Source organism: Erythrolamprus reginae, chromosome 7 (genome assembly GCF_031021105.1).
Source record: "Erythrolamprus reginae isolate rEryReg1 chromosome 7, rEryReg1.hap1, whole genome shotgun sequence".
Taxonomy (NCBI): Eukaryota; Metazoa; Chordata; class Lepidosauria; order Squamata; family Dipsadidae; genus Erythrolamprus; species Erythrolamprus reginae.
This window is the reverse complement of record NC_091956.1, coordinates 72,165,436-72,184,570: the sequence shown is the minus strand read 5'-3', so window position 1 is coordinate 72,184,570 and position 19,135 is coordinate 72,165,436. Positions and strand designations below refer to the sequence as shown.

Sequence of the window (19,135 nt, the reverse complement as noted above, 5' to 3'; positions counted from 1 at the left end):
TGCTGTTAATTTCAAACTTACATACTTTTTTTTAGTAAAATGGATTTCTTTCATAAAATTAGTTATCTGGCTACAATGTGGTTGATTTTCAAAAGGATATTCCAAATATTTATAGACAAATATGTATAAACAGTGACAATAATGGCACACAGCAAGGCCGGGGGGGGTGGCCCTTTTGTGGCAAAAATAAACCAATAAGAACCATTTTTTTCAGTTCATTTATATTTTTCTCATGTTCAGAAATGTTCAATTTAGTATATCAAACCTTTTGGGGGAAAATTCCTTAGGGATTTGTAGCCTTAAAAAATATAAATTGACACGAAATTCAGAAAGGATGGGGGGAGGGGCTTTTTGATCAAAATAAAAATATAAGTCTCAATTTTTCCAGTTCAATTTTCATATCATTATGTTCATAAATGTTCAAACTAGTTTTCCAGTTGAAAAAGTTTTCAAAAAGATTAAATTCAAGTACCTAAAAAAAATATTTTTGGTCCTGTCATATACGAACAGAAACAGATTTTAAGTTATGATTTTTTTTTGCCCAGAAAACAATTAGCCACCACCCCAAAAATATTTTTTGATGACCAGCATTGTTAAATTGAGTAAATGAATGCCTAAGATTTTAAAGAATATTTCGGATTTGGAGCATAAAAAAATAAAAAGTGAAAATGATTGCAAGCAGCCGAGGGGGGGGGGAGGCCTTATTTCTGATGTTAAAAAACCAGTAAGAATCATTTTTTTCAGTTCCTTTATATTTTTCTTATATTCAGAAATGTTCAAGCTACCAATCCCACACCAACTCCAGTAAAATAGAATGGATTTTGCAAGCAAAACTATCCATAAATTGAAAAAAAATCACAAAAACGGGGGGGGCGGCACATTTATGTGCAAAATAAACCAATAAGGATTAATTTTTTCATTTCAATTTTCATATCATTGTGTGCAGAAATGTTCAGACTACTTTCCAAGTGAAAAAAGTTTTCAAATTGACCAAACATAAGCACTTCAAATGAAGTGTTTTCGGTCCGGGTCGTATGTGACCCGAACATAACATTAGGAACTTTTTTTGCTCAGCAAAAACTAAGCCCCCCACCCCCCCAAAAAAATTCTCATAGAGAGAACCCCTGAAATGATGAAAAGTCATGAAATTTCAAGTTTCAGATATGCAGGGAAAAATTTTTACAGGGACTCAAACTTGGCTTCGGGTCACATACGACCCGAACAGAACAGCAGGGTTAATCATATCCCTGACTTCTTTTTAAAATACTTAAAATATCTGACCACTTTGTGAACAAGCTATCACGTTCTATGTATGACCATGGAATCCTTTTGTGATGAGAGCATGTATCAAATAAATATGTAGTTTGTATATTTTAGTACAAAATAAATACAGTAATACCTCGTCTTACGAACTTAATTGGTGCCGGAAGGTGGTTTGTAAGGCGAAAAGTTCGTAAGACAAAACAATGTTTCCCATAGGAAACAATGTAAAAGCGATTAATGCGTGCAAGGGGGGGAAATCGCAAAATGGCGCTCCGCTGGACGCAGCCACCCAGCTGTCACCTTTTAAAACAGCTGGGTGGCTTCTTGGCGTTCTCCTGAACCCGAGGCCACGTTTTGGCTGACCAGGAAGGATGTCTTCGTGACGTCAAAGCTCCGCCCATGGAATTCCCTATTGGGATTCCCCACCTCCGTTTCAGCCTCCAGATCGGCTGAAAACGCCACTGCCAATTGCAAAAATGGCGCTCCATTGGCCGCCGCCGCCCGGCTGTAACCTTCTGAAACAGCCGGGCGCTTCTCAGCGGCCTCCGGAACTTGAACCCGAACCCAAACTTTTGCCAAACTTGTGGGTTCGGCGTTCAGGAGAACGCCGAGAAGCCCCCCGGCTGTTTTAAAAGATGACAGCCAGGTGGCGGTGCCCAGCAGAGCGCCATTTTGCGATCTGCGGTAGGTTCGTAAGCCGGAAAAAGTTCGTAACAAGAGGCAAAAACTTTCCGAACCCCGGGTTCCTATCTCGAGATGTTTGTATCACAAGGGGTTCGTATCACGAGGTACCACTGTATATAAAAATACATAGCAATTGCGTTTAGACTTATATACCGCTTCATAGTGCTTCTACAGCCCTCTCTAAGCAATTTACAGAATCAGCATATTGCCCCCAACAATCTGGGTCCTCATTTTACCCACCTCAAAAGATGGAAGGCTGAATTATTAAGGCTAACAAGAAGCCTTAATTAACACCTTAACTACTTGGGTACATTCAACATTCCAATTCAGATCACCCATTTTATAATGGTCTGCGGCAGCATAAGAACTTTTGGGAATAGTATTTGAGAAGACATCCAAGCATTTCCCACTAGAGCAAAAGTTGTTCATTGTTGTCACTGAGTGGGAACAATCCCTTTTCTTACCTGAAGACAGCAGTGAATAACCACAGGAAACTTTCCGTTTCTGCTAGAAAGAACCTACATTGTTACATGAATTTTTGCACCTAATTTCTTTTATTTCATTGATTCTTACAATAGTTCTACACTTCACCTCTTAGATATCTAATAAACAAACATATATAAGCCAGAATTTATTCATAGTATGTGTGAACCACGGGAGTTATTTTTTCCTGCTGTTACTAGCAGCCTCTCCCAATCTGAATGCTCAAAAAATGTGTGGACTTTAATAGCCAGAGTTCTAAGCAACAGTCATGCTGGGATGGCAGTTTTGGGAGCTGATGTACACATTGATGCAGTATCCAGCCTGGGGAATTCTGCTGTCTAAACGTAGCCTTAGAAAGTGGAAACTGAATGCAGCTTGTCTGACATAATTTCTTCTGATGGGAAAAGAGTGGGGAGTTCATCACATAAACCACTTTAATGGCACAAATTGGATGGAATACAGAACTAATGGAGGTAATACGTCCTGTGAGTTTTGCAGAGATGTAGCATGCACAAATTAAAGAATTCCCTGTACTTCTATAGAGCAGAAAATTAGTTTCAGGTGAAAGCAATTTTTATTTTAACATAGTTGTTCACAATGTCTACTTATCCCTGGGCAAAATTAAACAATAGGCAGTTTGTAAGGTGTGAATTGTTATCTAATTTACTTCTATTCTTAATAGGGTAGAATAATATTTGCAGTGAAGAGCATCTAAGAAGGGTAGGTTATGTCTAGCATTCTGATATGGGACAAGTTGGCATTGGTTGCCGATCAATTTCCGGTCACAATTCAAAGTGTTGGTTGTGACCTATAAAGCCCTTCATGGCATCGGACCAGAATACCTCCGGGACCGCCTTCTGCCGCACGAATCCCAGCGACCGGTTAGGTCCCACAGAGTTGGCCTTCTCCGGGTCCCGTCGACTAAACAATGTCGTTTGGCGGGACCCAGGAGAAGAGCCTTCTCTGTGGCGGCCCCGACCCTCTGGAACCAGCTCCCCCCGGAGATTAGAACTGCCCCCACCCTCCTTGCCTTTCGTAAAGTTCTTAAGACCCATCTCTGCTGTCAGGCATGGGGGAACTGAGACATCTCCCCCGGGCCTATACAGTTTATACATGGTATGTTTGTGTGTATGTTTGCTTTTAATAATGGTTTTTTAGTGTTTTTAAATTATTAGATTTGTTCTTACATTGTTCTTGTTATTGTTGTGAGCCGCCCCGAGTCTACGGAGAGAGGCGGCATAGAAATCAAATAAATAAACAAACAAACAAACAAACAAATAAGTGTGGGCATTCCACGGACTATGACTAGAGTGGGAAGTGGGGGGAGTTTGCATAAATTTGCATAAGTTGTCTGAGTTGATTTGCTAAGCAGACTTATTTTATTACCGAAATAAAGTTCTAAACTTCATTTTATCCATCATATCCTATTTCATCTCAATGTCACTTGGTAAAATCAACTCTTCTATGCTAAATTAGAAAAAAGTCTGGTCACTTAATTTCATTTGAAATAAAATACAACATTCCTTTTAGGCATAGAACATTTGTACTGTTCAGGAATAATACAACTAGGGTTCATGTATAACTTGAGTGCAATTTTCTAAACAACATGGGTTAAAGGACTGAATTCAGAAAAGGGACTGTGTGCTGTTTGATTAGTATAGCTGAAAATCTAAATTACGTCTCTGTTTCTAAATCAAAGCTGTGTGATTGTGTACACTAACAATTATATGTTTTGGAAGATCTTTGAAATCTCCAAACGCTGTTGCATTTCCTTTCCACTTAAAGGTTAAAAGCCAATTCCATGAACATTCCAAAAATTTGATTAGCTGATAGTAACTCACTACTTTATTAGGCATGATTTTTGCAATGTGCTCTATGTCAGGGGTCTCCAACCGCCGGTCCGCGGACCGGGACCGGGCCGTTGGGGGTTTTCAGCCGGTCCGCGGCACCAGGGCCCCCTCGGCCTTTCCGCGCTGCCCACCGCCCGCCCGATTTGCCCCCTCTGCTCCTCTGCCCCCTCCTGCCTTTCACCGCAGCTCCTCCCGCACCCGGAACGCACGCCCTGCCCGCCTCACATTTGCCGAGAGGACTTTCGCCCCGGGCTCTCAGCAAGGGGGTTTGCATGAGAGGCGGGGCCGGCGGAAGGTGATATTCAATGTCGGGGGCGCACGGGCGGTTTTGCGCGCGCTCCCTATCTCCCTGCTAGCCCACTCGGAATACGTATTCAAAATAAGAAAAGCCTTCGCCGGCAAAGGCTTTTCTTATTTTGAATACGTATTCCGAGTGGGCTAGCAGGGAGATAGGGAGCGCGCGCAAAACCGCCCGTGCGCCCCCGACATTGAATATCACCTTCCGCCGGCCCCGCCTCTCATGCAAACCCCCTTGCTGAGAGCCCGGGGCGAAAGTCCTCTCGGCAAATGTGAGGCGGGCAGGGCGTGCGCGCGTCACCGCTGAGAAGAACGGAGAGAGAACGAGAGTGAGTGAAAGCAACAGACAGCAAGATAGAGAGAAAGTGAGAAAGAGAGAGTGAGAGAAAGGGGGGAGAGAAAGAGATAGCAAGAGAGAGAGAACAAGAGAGAGAAAGAGCGTGAGAAACAAAACAAGAGAGAAAGAGTGAGAGAGAGAGAAAGCAAAAGAGACAGAAAGAAAACAAGAGAGAGAAAGTGAGAAGAAGAGAGAGAAAGAGGGGGAGAGAGAGAGAAAGAGAGAGGGGGGAGAGAGAGAAAGAGAGGGAGAAAGAGAGGGAAAGGGGGGAGAGATAGCAAGAGAGGGAGAGAGAAAGAGAGAGGGAAAGGGGGAGAGAGGGGGGAGAGAAAGAGGAGATAAAGGAAGAGGAGAGAGAGAAAGGAAGAGAAAGAAAGAAAGAGGGATAGAAAGAGAGAGAGAGTGAGAGATGCTCAGTGAGCCTTTCTTTGAAGTTGCCTTTCTTTCTTTCTTTCTTTCTCTTTCTTTCTTTCTTTCTTGCTCTTTTTCTTTCTCTCTTTTACCTTTCCTTCCTCTATTTCTTTTCTTTCTCCTTCCTACCTTCTTCCCTCCCTCCCTCCAGTCCTTCCTCTCTTACTCTCCCCTTTCATAAGTTTCCTTGCTTCCTTCCTCTGTTCCTGTCCCTTCCCTCTTTCCTTCTTTCTTCCTTCCTTCCTTCCTTTCCTCCCTTCCTTTCCTCCCTCCATTTCTTGCTTTCCTTTTCCTTCCTCCCTTCTTTCCTCCCTCATTCCCTTCTTTCACTCCTTCCTCTCTTACTCTCCCCTTTCACACCTTTCTTTGCTTCTTTGCACCCTTCTTCTGTTCCTGTACCTTCCCTTTTTCCTTCCTTCCTTCCCACCCTCCGTCCATTCATTCACCCATTCCTCTCTTGATCGCCCCTTTTACGGCGCCGCTGACAGCTAGCTCCCCCCCCCCCCCCGGGCCATGGAAAACTGGTCTAGCTGAAAGCCGGTCCCTGGTGCAAAAAAGGTTGGGGACCTCTGCTCTATGTGACTTTAAAGATCACATGGAAACTGCAGCAGGGAATTTCCAAGGAAGGTACAGTGAACTGAAGATACAGAGCTAGCAACCACAGCAAAGACCAAGAAGCTAGTAAGTAGGTCAGTTCTTTAGAACCTCTTCTGATAAGGAGAGGTTAGAAAATTACCCATATGTTCTCTCTATGGTTTCTGTTCATGAAGAGACAGTAGGATAGTCATTTTCCATGGTTTTGAGTGGCAGAAATGAAGGGATCGGTCATCTTATTCACAACCATAGTGCAGCCTTTTAAAGCAGGGGTCTCCAACGTTGGCAACTTTAAGCCTGGAGGACTTCAACTCCCAGAATTCTCCAGCTAGTTCTGGTCTTTGGGACATCAAATTGTTATCTTCTTGTTTGTTTGACTTTGGGAGCTAAACGCAGAGTCTGACTATCGTCAAAGAGGGAGAATTGAGGCTGGGGGAGATTTGTTAGACTCGGATTTTCATTGACTGAAGGTACGATGTCATCCCATTCTTGGAGGTTAGCTCCACCCTATGAGAATAGGCATATTAGGTAAGAGCAACATCCTTTTTCAGTAATTCCTCTTCTCCAAGAATGGTGGAGCTAGGCTCTAAGTGTGTGGGTTAAGACTGTCCAGTGACATATAGACTGAATCATAGGCTTTAAAAGGGATTGGCCCCCATTGTTACCCCTCTTTTGATTCAGACCATGACAAACAAGATACGTGGTTCTCCTTCGTCAGACACAGCAGGCTTTTGGCCTTAGAATCTGTTGTGTTTGGGATTGGGCCAGCCGTTGCTCCCACAGATGGGAGAGATGCGGCACAAAGTGAGTGCGAAAGCCTGGCTGACAGCCAGGAAGATGTGGCAGACAGCCATGAGGATGAGGCCACTGGTTCAGAGGAGTTGGTAGACAGCACGCAGGACCCAGCAGACAGCCCAGGGGATTTGGCATGCAGTCCCTCAGACAGTCTCTCTTCCTTGGATTCCTCTGCAGACCAATTCATAGACATGCGTATCCGAAGAGCCATGCAAAGGAGGGCTCACTTGAAGGACTATTACAGGTGATCAGAGTAGCACCTGGGCTGGGTGTGGTTCTTATACTGAGGACTGGGTGTGGTTCCCTTAATGAGGGCTAAAGGTATAAAAGGGAACAGAGGCACAAGGCAAACTGTGGCTGTTTATCTGTGTTACTTTGTGGTTCCTGCTCTGAAGTTTCTGTTCTGTGCCTTTGGATTTCAACCCAGCCTTTTCAGGCACGTGGGAGGTGAAACCTCTGGGACTTGCTGTTTGCTCTACAGATTCAAAGGACTCCTGAAACGTTTCTGCTCCATGCAGGTTGTCTTTGTTTGCTTTTTCCTGTGTTTTGTATTTGGCTGAATTACGTCTTGCACTATCATTATTTCCTGATACTGTTTAAACAGTCCTGTTAGGACTGTTTTGGTTAACCCTTTTTTGTTTGTTTAATACAAGTTTGCTGATTAGAAGAGCACGTGTGTGTTTGATTTCTTTTCCTTGGACTGTTACGAATTGCCTGAGCCCAGTCAGGCAGAACAGAATCTAGGGCACAGTTTCATCCTCCCAGTTTTACTTCAACATGTTGCTGTTTTGGGTACTCATTTCAGTGAACACCTGAAACTCTTTTTACCAATTCTGATAACACTACAAATTGCAGTCATATAACTGAAAAGGGGACATAATCTGAAATTACTGTTCCTGGTATCACAGAAAAGAACTGAAGACATGTATCTGAGGGCATCATATTCATGAGAATAATTTATCTGCCATTTCTTCGCTTTTTGTGCAGTGCAATTATAATGGACCATCATTGTCCATACCTGTTCTGTCGGGCTCTCTGGTAGACTCCTCCCAAAAATTCACAGGTACAAATTTCAGACACACACACGTTTGAAAATTCAAAACAATGTTCTTTATAATGAAAAGTCACTTAAACTAAGCCCTCTTTTGGTATAGCAAAGAGCACTGGTCTCCAAACAAACTGGTAATTTGTACAAGTCCCTTATCAGTTCTGTGATACTTATATTGCAGCTGTGAGGCAATTCACAGTCCTTCTTCTTTCACAAAGTGAAACACACTTTGCTCTGGTTTAGTTTCAAAGCGGGGGAAAATCAGCACACAAAAAGTCAAAGTCAGTAAAGCAGTCACGAAGCACAACGATCAGATAATCCTCCACAATGGCCAAACCCACAGGCTGCTATTTATAGCAGCCTCACTAATTACCACAGCCACACCCAACCACAGGTGGCCTCATTTTCTTTGATAATAATCTCTCAGTTGTTGTTGCCTATGCATCGCTCTCCGCATGCGTGGCTGTATCATTAACTCTTGTTCTGAATCCAAGGAGGAGCTAGATAATTGATCTCCTTCTGAGCTGTCTGCCCCACTCTCCTCCTCCCTGTCACTCATGTCTTCTTGGTCAGAGGAGCCTTCATCAGCAGATTCCACCGGGGGCAAAACCGGCCTGCAGCATGTGGATGTCTCCCCCACATCCACAGTCCTTGGGGCAGGAGCAGGGCCAGAGCTAACCACAACAATACCCCTACATAACAATATGGTATGTTATGATTGTTAATGACACTAATTTTATTGTCTTTAAACAAGCCTAAGGATAACACATTGCTAACATTATTACACGCTCATCAAAAGTATATTTGTTATGCGGATAATTGATAGTTTCAACTTCTAGACATGTCAGTCAGGCACTTTCCTCGATGGTATAAAACTCACATTCATGACCAGGCATAAGCAAACATTTTACCTGCATGATGTGTTTAACCTCCAGCCCAGGAAACGAAATGTTTTTCTTTGAACAGGCATCTTGTGAAATGAACTCCAGACTGGTCTCCTGTTTTCATTACAGCATGTGGCTTATTAAGGCTACTGGTCTGAACTTTCTGTTCTGCAGAATTACGTTTCACATATATAAGTTTTAAACTAGTCTTGCAATATATAGGGATTGCTGCACTAATTCATTTTAGTAATGGCATTCCATGAAATATTAGCTAGTTATTCCTCATCAAATTCCTAAAATCTTAGATTGCTTCTTGAGGATTTTTATGCCTCAAAATAAATGATGTCCTATTCATACTTTTTGTGCAGAGGAAAATTTCATATATATATATATATTTGCTTATAGAGTGTTCCCTCGATTTTTGCGGGGGATGCGTTCTGAGACCGCCCGCGAAAGTCGAATTTCTGCGAAGTAGAGATGCGGAAGTAAATACACCATTTTTGGCTATGAACAGTATCACAAGCCTTCCCTTAACACTTTAAACCCCTAAATTGCAATTTCCCATTCCCTTAGCAACCATTTAGATTATTACTCACCATGTTTATTTATTAAAGTTTATTAAAAAAATATTTATTAAAGGTGGACGAAAGTTTGGCGGTGACATATGACGCCATTGGGCGGGAAGAACCGTGGTATAGGGGAAAAAACCGCAAAGTATTTTTTAATTAATATTTTTGAAAACCCGTGGTATAGACTTTTCGCGAAGTTCGAACCCGCAAAAATCGAGGTAACCCTGTAATTTTTTTTTCTTTTTTAAAAATTGTATCCATAGTCCTTTCTTTTCTTCTATTAAAAAAACCAATTCGACAAGAAACTGGTAATGTGGTGCTGGGCCAAACAGAGGTACTACTGATAATTTTCAGTATGAAAATGTTAGAATTTTGTAAACATGGGAACAGAACAATTAAAAGTAATTGCATTAGTTTATTTGTTCAACTGGAGATCTGCTGTTTGCATATATATTTAGGGAGGGTAACTAGGGTGGCTACTTTGGGAGTGGTTCAATGGCCCTCCTCTTTAAGGAAATAACTTTTTAATTGCACTTCCTATGCCTGTGAGGTTTATCTGACTCACTATACTATCTATTTGGAGCATCAGAATCTCTGTTGTTATCTCTACATCTAGACCTATTCCATAGCGTATCTATGTTTTTCAAGGGCTTTTTATGTATTTCCATGTTCCTTTAATATGTTGCTTCATGATTATATATAATTTTAGTAATTTTAACTTTCCTAAAACAGAATTTAATTTAGAAACATAGAAACATAGAAGACTGATGGCAGAAAAAGACCTCATGATCCATCTAGTCTGCCCTTATACTATTTTCTGTATTTTATCTTAGATTGGATATATGTTTATCCCAGGCATGTTTAAATTCAGTTACTGTGGATTTACCAACCACGTCTGCTGGAAGTTTGTTCCAAGGATCTACTACTCTTTCAGTAAAATAATATTTTCTCATGTTGCTTTTGATCTTTCCCCCAACTAACTTCAGTTTGTGTCCCCTTGTTCTTGTGTTCACTTTCCTATTAAAAACACTTCCCTCCTGGACCTTATTTAACCCTTTAACATATTTAAATGTTTCGATCATGTCCCCCCTTTTCCTTCTATTTTCCAGACTATACAGATTGAGTTCATTAAGTCTTTCCTGATACGTTTTATGCTTAAGATCTTCCACCATTCTTGTAGCCCGTCTTTGGACCCGTTCAATTTTGTCAATATCTTTTTGTAGGTGAGGTCTCCAGAACTGAACACAGTATTCCAAATGTGGTCTCACCAGCACTCTATATAGCAGGATCATAATCTCCCTCTTCCTGCTTGTTATACCTCTAGCTATGCAGCCAAGCATCCTACTTGCTTTCCCTACCGCCTGACTGCACTGTTCACTCATTTAGAGACTGTCAGAAATCACTACCCCTAAATCCTTCTCTTCTGAAGTTTTTGCTAACACAGAACTGCCAATACAATACTCAGATTGAGGATTCCTTTTCCCCAAATGCATTATTTTACATTTGTAAACATTAAACTGCAGTTTCCATTGTTTTGACCATTTATCTAGTAAAGCTAAATCATTTACCACATTACAGACGCCTCCAGGAAAATCAATCTTATTGCACACTTTAGAGTCATCGGCAAATAGGCAAATCTTCCCTACCAAATAGAGAAAGATAACAACTTGACGTTAATAATTTGAACAATATTATAGTATGGTGTACTAGAATTTATGACATAAATTCTTAACAGATATTTAGAAGCCCATATTGGGGTTAATATGACACTAGATACAATATTTCTCAGAACAATATACAGTATAGAAAAAAATCAGTTTAAGTAACTAGTTATTTGTACTGATTGCCATACTGATTAGTAGACTACATTATACAATTCTCCAGAAGATGAGGAACAATTTGTGATTGGAGACTCCTATCTGAGTTGATATTTGATAATAAGTTAAATAGATAAGTGAAGAAAGGCAGAATGATGAAGTATCTGTCCAGATTTCATGACTATCAAATAAATGCACACAGAGGTGATAGTAAACTGCCTTGTTTCATACTTGATGTAGTGAATTTTAAGTTATTAATCACAGTCTGAACAGCTTTTTAATGCATATTCCTGCCCTTGATAAATCCTACAAAATAAGTTACAAACTAGTCTCGAGGATTTCATTTTAAATTTCTGTGATAAATATAGATAGTAAAAATGTATTTAGTAGGAATGCAAATAATTTACAGAGTAATAAGAATTACAGTCAAGAAAAAGGAAATAAGGGAGGTTTTTTTAATTAAGATTTTGTTGCATGTTTATTAGGTTTCATATGATATATTATTTAGCATGGACTTTCAACAATTAAACTTACAAGAAGAAAAGTTTATAGATTTTCATTTACTTTCAAAAAATAAACTTTTACTATTTCTGGAGATTAAATAAGAAAATCTTTGGTACTGTGAATCTGTATCCATTTCTAATCAGTAAATTAAACGGATCTATTTATTTTTCAAATCTGACATATGTACAATAATTATTACATCATAAAAAGAAATTATAATATAGAAACTAATTTTTCCTTACTGTTTTGCTTACTTATTGTAAGACTACAATAGATATTTCTTTATAAACAATATAATTTGTAATTGGGGGATGCAGATGTTGGCAGTATATCTCAGTGTCGTTCTGCAGGCGTTTATTATTTTACATATTTATTTGTATTTCTAGATATGAATACATACTTGAGTTGGCTGCTATTGCCATTTTTAATAGAAAATGTACAGCTTTATAGCACATTTGCTCATGGTATGTAACAAGATAGGACCTGGCATTTATATATGCCCATATTAAAAAGATGTATGCATATTTGAATAATACAATGTGGAAAATAACAAATGTGGTAGCACCATTTTATTAATGTAAATTTTGGGACGTATTCTTTCAGTATTCTCACCATAACATGAAGTTCTTAATTAAATGCAAAAATCTAGTGACATAAAAACAGAAAACAAATCTGATTTGCTTGAGAATAAATTGTTATATCACTCTGCTGGAATAGTTTATTTAAAAACAGGAAAAGGAAACAAAAAAAAGGATTTTTCTACATTCTATGCCTTGGGGGCTAAAAGTAATGAATATTTTAAGAGATTATTTTAATTAAATTCCTGCAGATCTAAATAGAGCAATATTTTATTATCATATACATAATCAGGTAACAGAAGCATTCATTAAAGTTAACACTTTCTCCACCAAGAATCCGTGATAAGATTTAGTGACCTTGTACAAAAAGGCACAAATGAGGAAGAAAAATGAAGGGGGACAGACTTTGATTAATACAGGTAATGCTATACCATATTTATAATAGCTTTTCCCTATTCTGGTTTATAAATGCAGCCACTGAGAAAGGTGCCCTGCTGAGGCTGAAATGAGGCTGAAATCGGAGCACATGCCACTAGAGTGTGGGGAAAATGATCACACTGTCAGCAATTCATTTCAAAATGATGTATTTAGTGCTCATTTCACCTTCTGAGAAAGAAAGGAAAAGGAGTTTTCTCAGACTGGAAGGTGATACTGTTATTTTCAAGGACATATCGAACTTTAAAAGATTGTAGGAGAGGTTTAGGGTGCTGTTTTTAGAAAAAGGAAAAGAGCAAACAAGGAAAGCTTTATGCAGAAATCCAGGGCTACCATGCTGTTTGGTAATTGCTAACATATGTGGCTTCTCTATTTCATTGTAGTTGTCCTCGTGAGTTCTGGCGCCTTGACTACTGGGAAGATGACTTGCGGCGCCGACGACGATTTGTTCGCAACCCCCTTGGATCGACACATCCTGAAGCAACCTTAAAAGCTGCCATAGACCACGGTCAGTGTAAAATCTACTCACTAATAGTCTCAAGTCTGTATGGCAATGGAGATAGAGAACTTGATTGTTCTAAGAGAGCCACGAACTGTCACGTTTGGAGTTCTCTTCCTTGCATTTTAGACCTGAGGATTTCAAGACCCAATTAGTTGTATTCTTTTAGCAACAACCGCCTTGCAGAAATCCTTTAGGTGGAGGCTTCAGTACACCAGAAATCTGAAACAAAGCTTTAAGATTCTCTTATTCCCTTAAGTTTTAATAAGCTTCAGTGGCAAATTGTTGTGTGTGTGAAGTTGTAACAATATAAACAAGATATATCTTCCTGCGAGAAATCCCCACTGATTATTTTAATTAATTTCAGATTAAAATGAAAATTGTGCATTGTGAGTCAAAGGATATTCACAGGAGCTCTATTTTAATTTGCCTGCATTGTACAAGTCAGAATGAATGCTTTTCTCAAAATAAGTAAATTGTAGGAAGGCTGTTAGATACCTAGATAAGATAGATGACAAGCAGATAGATAGAAGATTGACAGACAACATGGGCCAAGCATCTTAACCTCTTGTACTTATTCTTAAAGAGTCATTTCTGAAAGAAAATATCTCTAATTTTTTAGAGCTATAATGCCCAAAACATACAGAAACATTTTAAATTCATTATCAAATAGAGAAGAGTCATAACTACAATCTTAACCTATAATGGTATTGATCACTTCGTATTTTGCTAAAGGAGTGAAAAATCAGATGTAGAATTAATTGGAACCTTTCTGCTTTGGGATTGATATATTGCTGTACTATACACAAGGAGCTATTTCAAGAGTGCAAATTATCCTTAACAGTTACCGTATATTTAGTATAGTTTGATGCCATCATTCGCATTGTTTTTTAGAAGTACAATAATGAAGTAGAACATTAGTTCATTTTTTGTTTATTCATCAGAATATTATAATAAGAATTCAGTCATTATATTTTTAACGTTTAAATATATTTTATTAAGTTTTAAATCATGATGCATTAGTGTAAAAACAGATCTAACTACATGAAATGTATTAAAAGGTTTTAAATCACGTGCTTAATTTTAAACCTAATATTTAATTAATAATTACACATGGTGAATATTCTAGCAGTATTATTTGTGATATATACACATATATATTCCTCTCTCTGCGTTCATGCAGTGATGGTTGTAATAATACAGAACTTTAATAGGCTGTATGGTATTCATTTTTCACTAAACTTATTGTGAAAAAGTCAAGCAAATACAAAAATGAAACACAACTAATTATATAGATGATTTCATTAAATGTTAATTGGAAAGGCTTTTGTACTACAATACCGTCTTTTCTTCTCAAATACCATACTCCCTATTAATACAGTTTTTTGAGTTTAAGATGATAAATATACTATTAACTCAAATATTTTAAAACCGGATTCTACTTCAATCCTGTACTTGCAAGTAAAATATAGCAAACAACTGAAATAAACCTGATTTATTGAATTAATGTGTATACAATCGAAGCATGGATCTATTGTTTCTCGAGGTGCTTATGCCAAAAAAGACATCAATGCAGAAAAAGCATAATTTCTAAGATGGTTTGACTTGGTATGGCAGAAAACACTTGATGGAATAAACAACAATTATTGTATTGTTTTTAGATAGGTTAGGTTTGTGCAAATATCTTAACTGATTAATTGGTAAAACATTCTAACCCTTTTTAAAAGTAAAACCTCTCTGTCCTTACATTCAACACATACACATGCACTCACATACTAAAGCATCACATACTTGCTCCAAGTAAAAGTGCCTTAAATTGATTCACAAAACAATTTGTGTGTGTGTTGTATCCACAGCTGAACAGATACCAGGTGATTGTGCACGAATATGTTTTTTCAGCTGTTTCCATTACTGTGCTGTTCAGGAGCTTTCTTCCTCCTATAATACAAATTAAGGCTGTGGATTGCTTCACATTCAAAGAGAAAAAAGTGCTTTGGAGCGTGCAGAGATTCCAATGAAACAGCTGCCTCCTATTCCTTAAATCAAATGCACCTTTTCTTAGGACGGTGTGGCTGCCTACTACAATTCCACAACTGGCAAAACGCACTGCTGAATTATGGAAAGATATTCTGTTTATGCCCTCCACATCCTTGAACCACTTTTTTTTTTTTTGCTTTTGGGACTGAAGCAATGTATAGAATTAATTCAGTTTAATGCATAGTAATGAACATAGTCTAGGTAGCAAAACTAAATAGGAAATCAAAAGGAAACTGAGATGAACATCTACAATCTTTGTAAATTGTGCTTGAGCTATATACAGTGTTCCCTCGATTTTCGCAGGGGATGCGTTCCGAGACCACCCGCGAAAGTCGAATTTCCGCGAAGTAGAGATGCAGAAGTAAATACACCATTTTTGGCTATGGACAGTATCACAAGCCTTCCCTTAACACTTTAAACCCCTAAATTACCATTTCCCATTCCCTTAACAACCATTTACTCACCATTATTACTGGTACTCACCATTGAATAAGATATTAGTGATCCTGATATTTATAAACATAATTATTTATTAACAATAATTATTTTTTTTGTTATTTATTTGCAAAAATTATTAGTTTGGTGATGATGTATGATGTCATCGGGCGGGAAAAACCGTGGCATAGAAAAAAACCGCAAAGTATTTCTTAATTAATATTTTTTGAAAAACGGTGGTATAGGCTATTCGCGAAGTTCGAACCCGCGAAAATCGAGGGAACACTGTAATCGTATATTAACTTCAGGATAACAGGTATATTTGGGCCTTTAGTTTAAATGTATAGTTAACAAGGTTTACTTGAATTAGAATTTTGCAAGAAGCATCAAATCTCTTTCTATCCTTCATTATAGCAAAACTGCTCAATGAAATTATTGTTCTGTTTTATGGTTTCATGAATTGCAGAATAGCCTATTTTAAGGCCTACAAATTTCTACAATTCCTTTTGGTCAAAGCAATTGGATTCAGGCCAGCTCAGATTGACTTATTTTCTACAGTGCAGTTTATTGGTTTAATTCTAAATTCATCAGTTCTAGTAATTGTAGATTGTATGTAGTTATACAGTGTTCCCTCTATTTTCGCGGGTTCAAACTTCGCGAAAAGTCTATACCATGGTTTTTGAAAAATATTAATTAAAAAAATACTTCATGGGGTTTTTCCCTACACCACGGTTTTTCCCGCTCGATGACGTCACATGTCATTGCCAAACTTTTGTTTGCCTTTAATATATATTTTTTAATAAACTTTAATAAATAAACATGGTGAGTAATAATCTAAATGGTTGCTAAGGGAATGGGAAATTGCAATTTAGGGGCTAAAAGTGCTAAGGGAATGCATGTGATACTGTTCATAGCCAAAAATAGTGTATTTACTTCCGCATCTCTACTTCGTGGAAATTCGACTTTCGCGGGCGGTCTTGGAACGCATGCCCCGCGAAAATCGACGGAACACTGTATATGATTTCTGGATGAAATATTCTCTTTCTTATATTCATACATGTATTTTCCCCAACCATTGTAATGTTTGTTAATTTCTGCTGTCTTCTAGATGTTCAGTTTGTATGGGTTTTTTTTTTAAAAAAAAGGATAGGGAAATAAATTGCAAGCTTGTACAATAGAATATTTGATATAGTTCAGACGAGGACTATTCCTATATATCCTCTCTTCTGGGATGCAGTTTATTAAATATTGTTGTTGGAAGAAGTGAAGAAGGTCCAGGAACAATCAGACATAGTATACTAAGGCCAGAGAGCAAAAATCATGCCCTTCTTCAGTCCCATTTATGTATTTCAGTAGCCATCTCTTCAAGGAATTGACTTAGTGTGAAAGAGAGCCTCTGGTATAGAGGTGGCAGAATAAATACCTTAAGACTAATGATCTCTGTTCAGACAATCAATATCAGTGCAAGACTATTCTCTGGGCTACTTTCTACTTAAAAAACATTTTTTTAAAAAAAATCTGACAATTTAATTGCCCTTCCCAAGCACATTAACTTAGCCTCTGAAAAAGAACTATAGGAGATTTTTCAGAGAGTGAAGTTCCAAATGGTTATTTGTAAAAGGCTTTATTTATATCTAGAATGAAGCTTGCTTTCCAATGGACCTATTTTAAACTCAGGTGTTGAAATTACTCTTATCATTTAAAAAAGTACATAAAATATATCCTTTGTGAGCAGATACATTTTAATTAACCCTCATTGTAGAAATGTTGCTCACAAGCAACTGTAATAAATTATTTACACTGAATATATCATCTTCCATTTTAAAAGGACTTTTTGCATGGGTGATGAAGACTTTACTGGGTATAATGAGTAATCACACCCTTATGTATTTCTTAGGAAACATATTCTTTTCACGGATGAATACAAACCAAAAAAAATTATATTTTCAGTCATTGAGAGTATTTTAAAAAGAATTTACAGAAAACCTAAAGTCATACAAGTTTCAACTTTATTAAAGAATAGTATGATAATATTCTAGAACAGTTTACAAGTAAATTTATTGCCATTAGAAATGAATTTAATCTGAAATCTTAATATATGTTTTTTAACTATGTAAAACTAAAACAGTTTTGTAAAACGAAGCATTTTAACTTACGTCCAGAAAAGCAGAAAATAAATTAAGTTCACAAAAACAATCCATACCAGATTATCAAAAACATTAAGTCAAAATAAAGTATGCAGAAAATGATAGGTTAAAATGATCCTCCTACTGTGACCCCATTTGATCTATTGGAGCAAACTAAATCCAAAGGATACCATCATGACAACCTATTTGGCAAAATATAAGGGAATATTCATTGAGATGTTGTGAATCCAGAAATTATATGAAAATTTTGATCTGAACCATTCAAGAGATATACATACATTATCGTAACTATACATTATTGTAACTTCTATATTATTCAAAAGAATGAATAGCAGTATTTAAACTAATTGAAATTTCTGGGCAGTTGTCAAGACCACTTTCTATAAAATGACTTGCAAATATGAACTTGAGGAAACTTCATCCTTCAATTTCATGTAGAAATTCAGAAACATGATATGTAAAAACAAATTCAATGTCAAACATCATGTTTCAAAACAATCAACATTGGGGTGGGGGGGATGGAGTTGAAGCAGGGGAAGAAATTTAAAATACAATTCTTGAACCTATTATGCTTTTCTGAGAAGTTGCATTTCCATTCTGCCCAGAGTTTCTGGAGTTTATCATCAAGTCATAGGTTCATGTAGAAAAATTAAATTGTTAATGTTGTGGTTGGCTCTGGCCCAGCTCCTGCCCCAAGGAATGTGGAGGTGGATGCAGGGGAAACATCAACATGTCACAGGCCTGTTTTATTGCCGACAGAGTCAGGTAGTGCAGTTTCCTCGGATGAAGAAGAAGGTGGGGGTGACTTGGAAGAGGGGGGCTTGGCGCACAGCCCAGGAAGCCAATCTCCATTATCTTCGGTCGATTCAGATGAGGAAGTGTTGGATCCACGCATACGCAGTTATGCATAGAAGAAGCCAATTAAATAAATATTACAGGAGATAAGAGAGGCCACCTGTGTTTGGGTGGAGGCTCCAGTAATTAGAGCTGCTGATACAAATAGCAGCATGCTGGCTTGGCCGTTGTGGAAGATTATCTGATCGTGATTCTTCAGGACCGTGCCTTGCTGTTTCCGGACTTTGTTTGTTGATTTTTCAAGATTTTGAAACCAAAGCAGAGCAAAGTGTGTGTGTTTCACTTCGTGGAAGAAGGAGGGCTGTGATGTTTCTTCACAGTTGCTAGCTAAGTACTTAAGGACTGTTTAAGGGGTTTGTACAGCCTACAAGGCTGTTTTGGGACGAGTGCTCTTTGCAATACAAAAAAAGGGTGCTTTGTTTCTTTTGAATTTTGTGATAAAGAACATTGTTTTTGAACTTTCAAGTGTGTGTGTGTGTGTGTGTGTGTGTGTGTGTGTGAAATTTGTACCCTTGAATTTTCGGGAGACTCATACCATAGAGCCCGGCAGAACAGTTAATGAGATGAGTAACCATCTCTGCTTTTCCATTTATGTTGGTACATTCAGGGAGGA

At 38.1% G+C, this 19,135-nt stretch overlaps 1 protein-coding gene across 6 annotated transcripts in view; it reads left to right on the top strand.

The window, feature by feature from the left end:
• Nucleotides 1–19,135, top strand: part of LRBA (LPS responsive beige-like anchor protein) — a 453,900-nt gene that overhangs the window by 204,204 nt on the left and 230,561 nt on the right. For all 6 annotated transcript variants that reach the window (XM_070757811.1, XM_070757810.1, XM_070757809.1 and 3 more), the window contains one exon: nucleotides 12,933–13,057. In XM_070757811.1, the coding sequence (XP_070613912.1) occupies nucleotides 12,933–13,057 (125 nt within the window). The remainder of the gene's footprint in view (nucleotides 1–12,932; nucleotides 13,058–19,135) is intronic.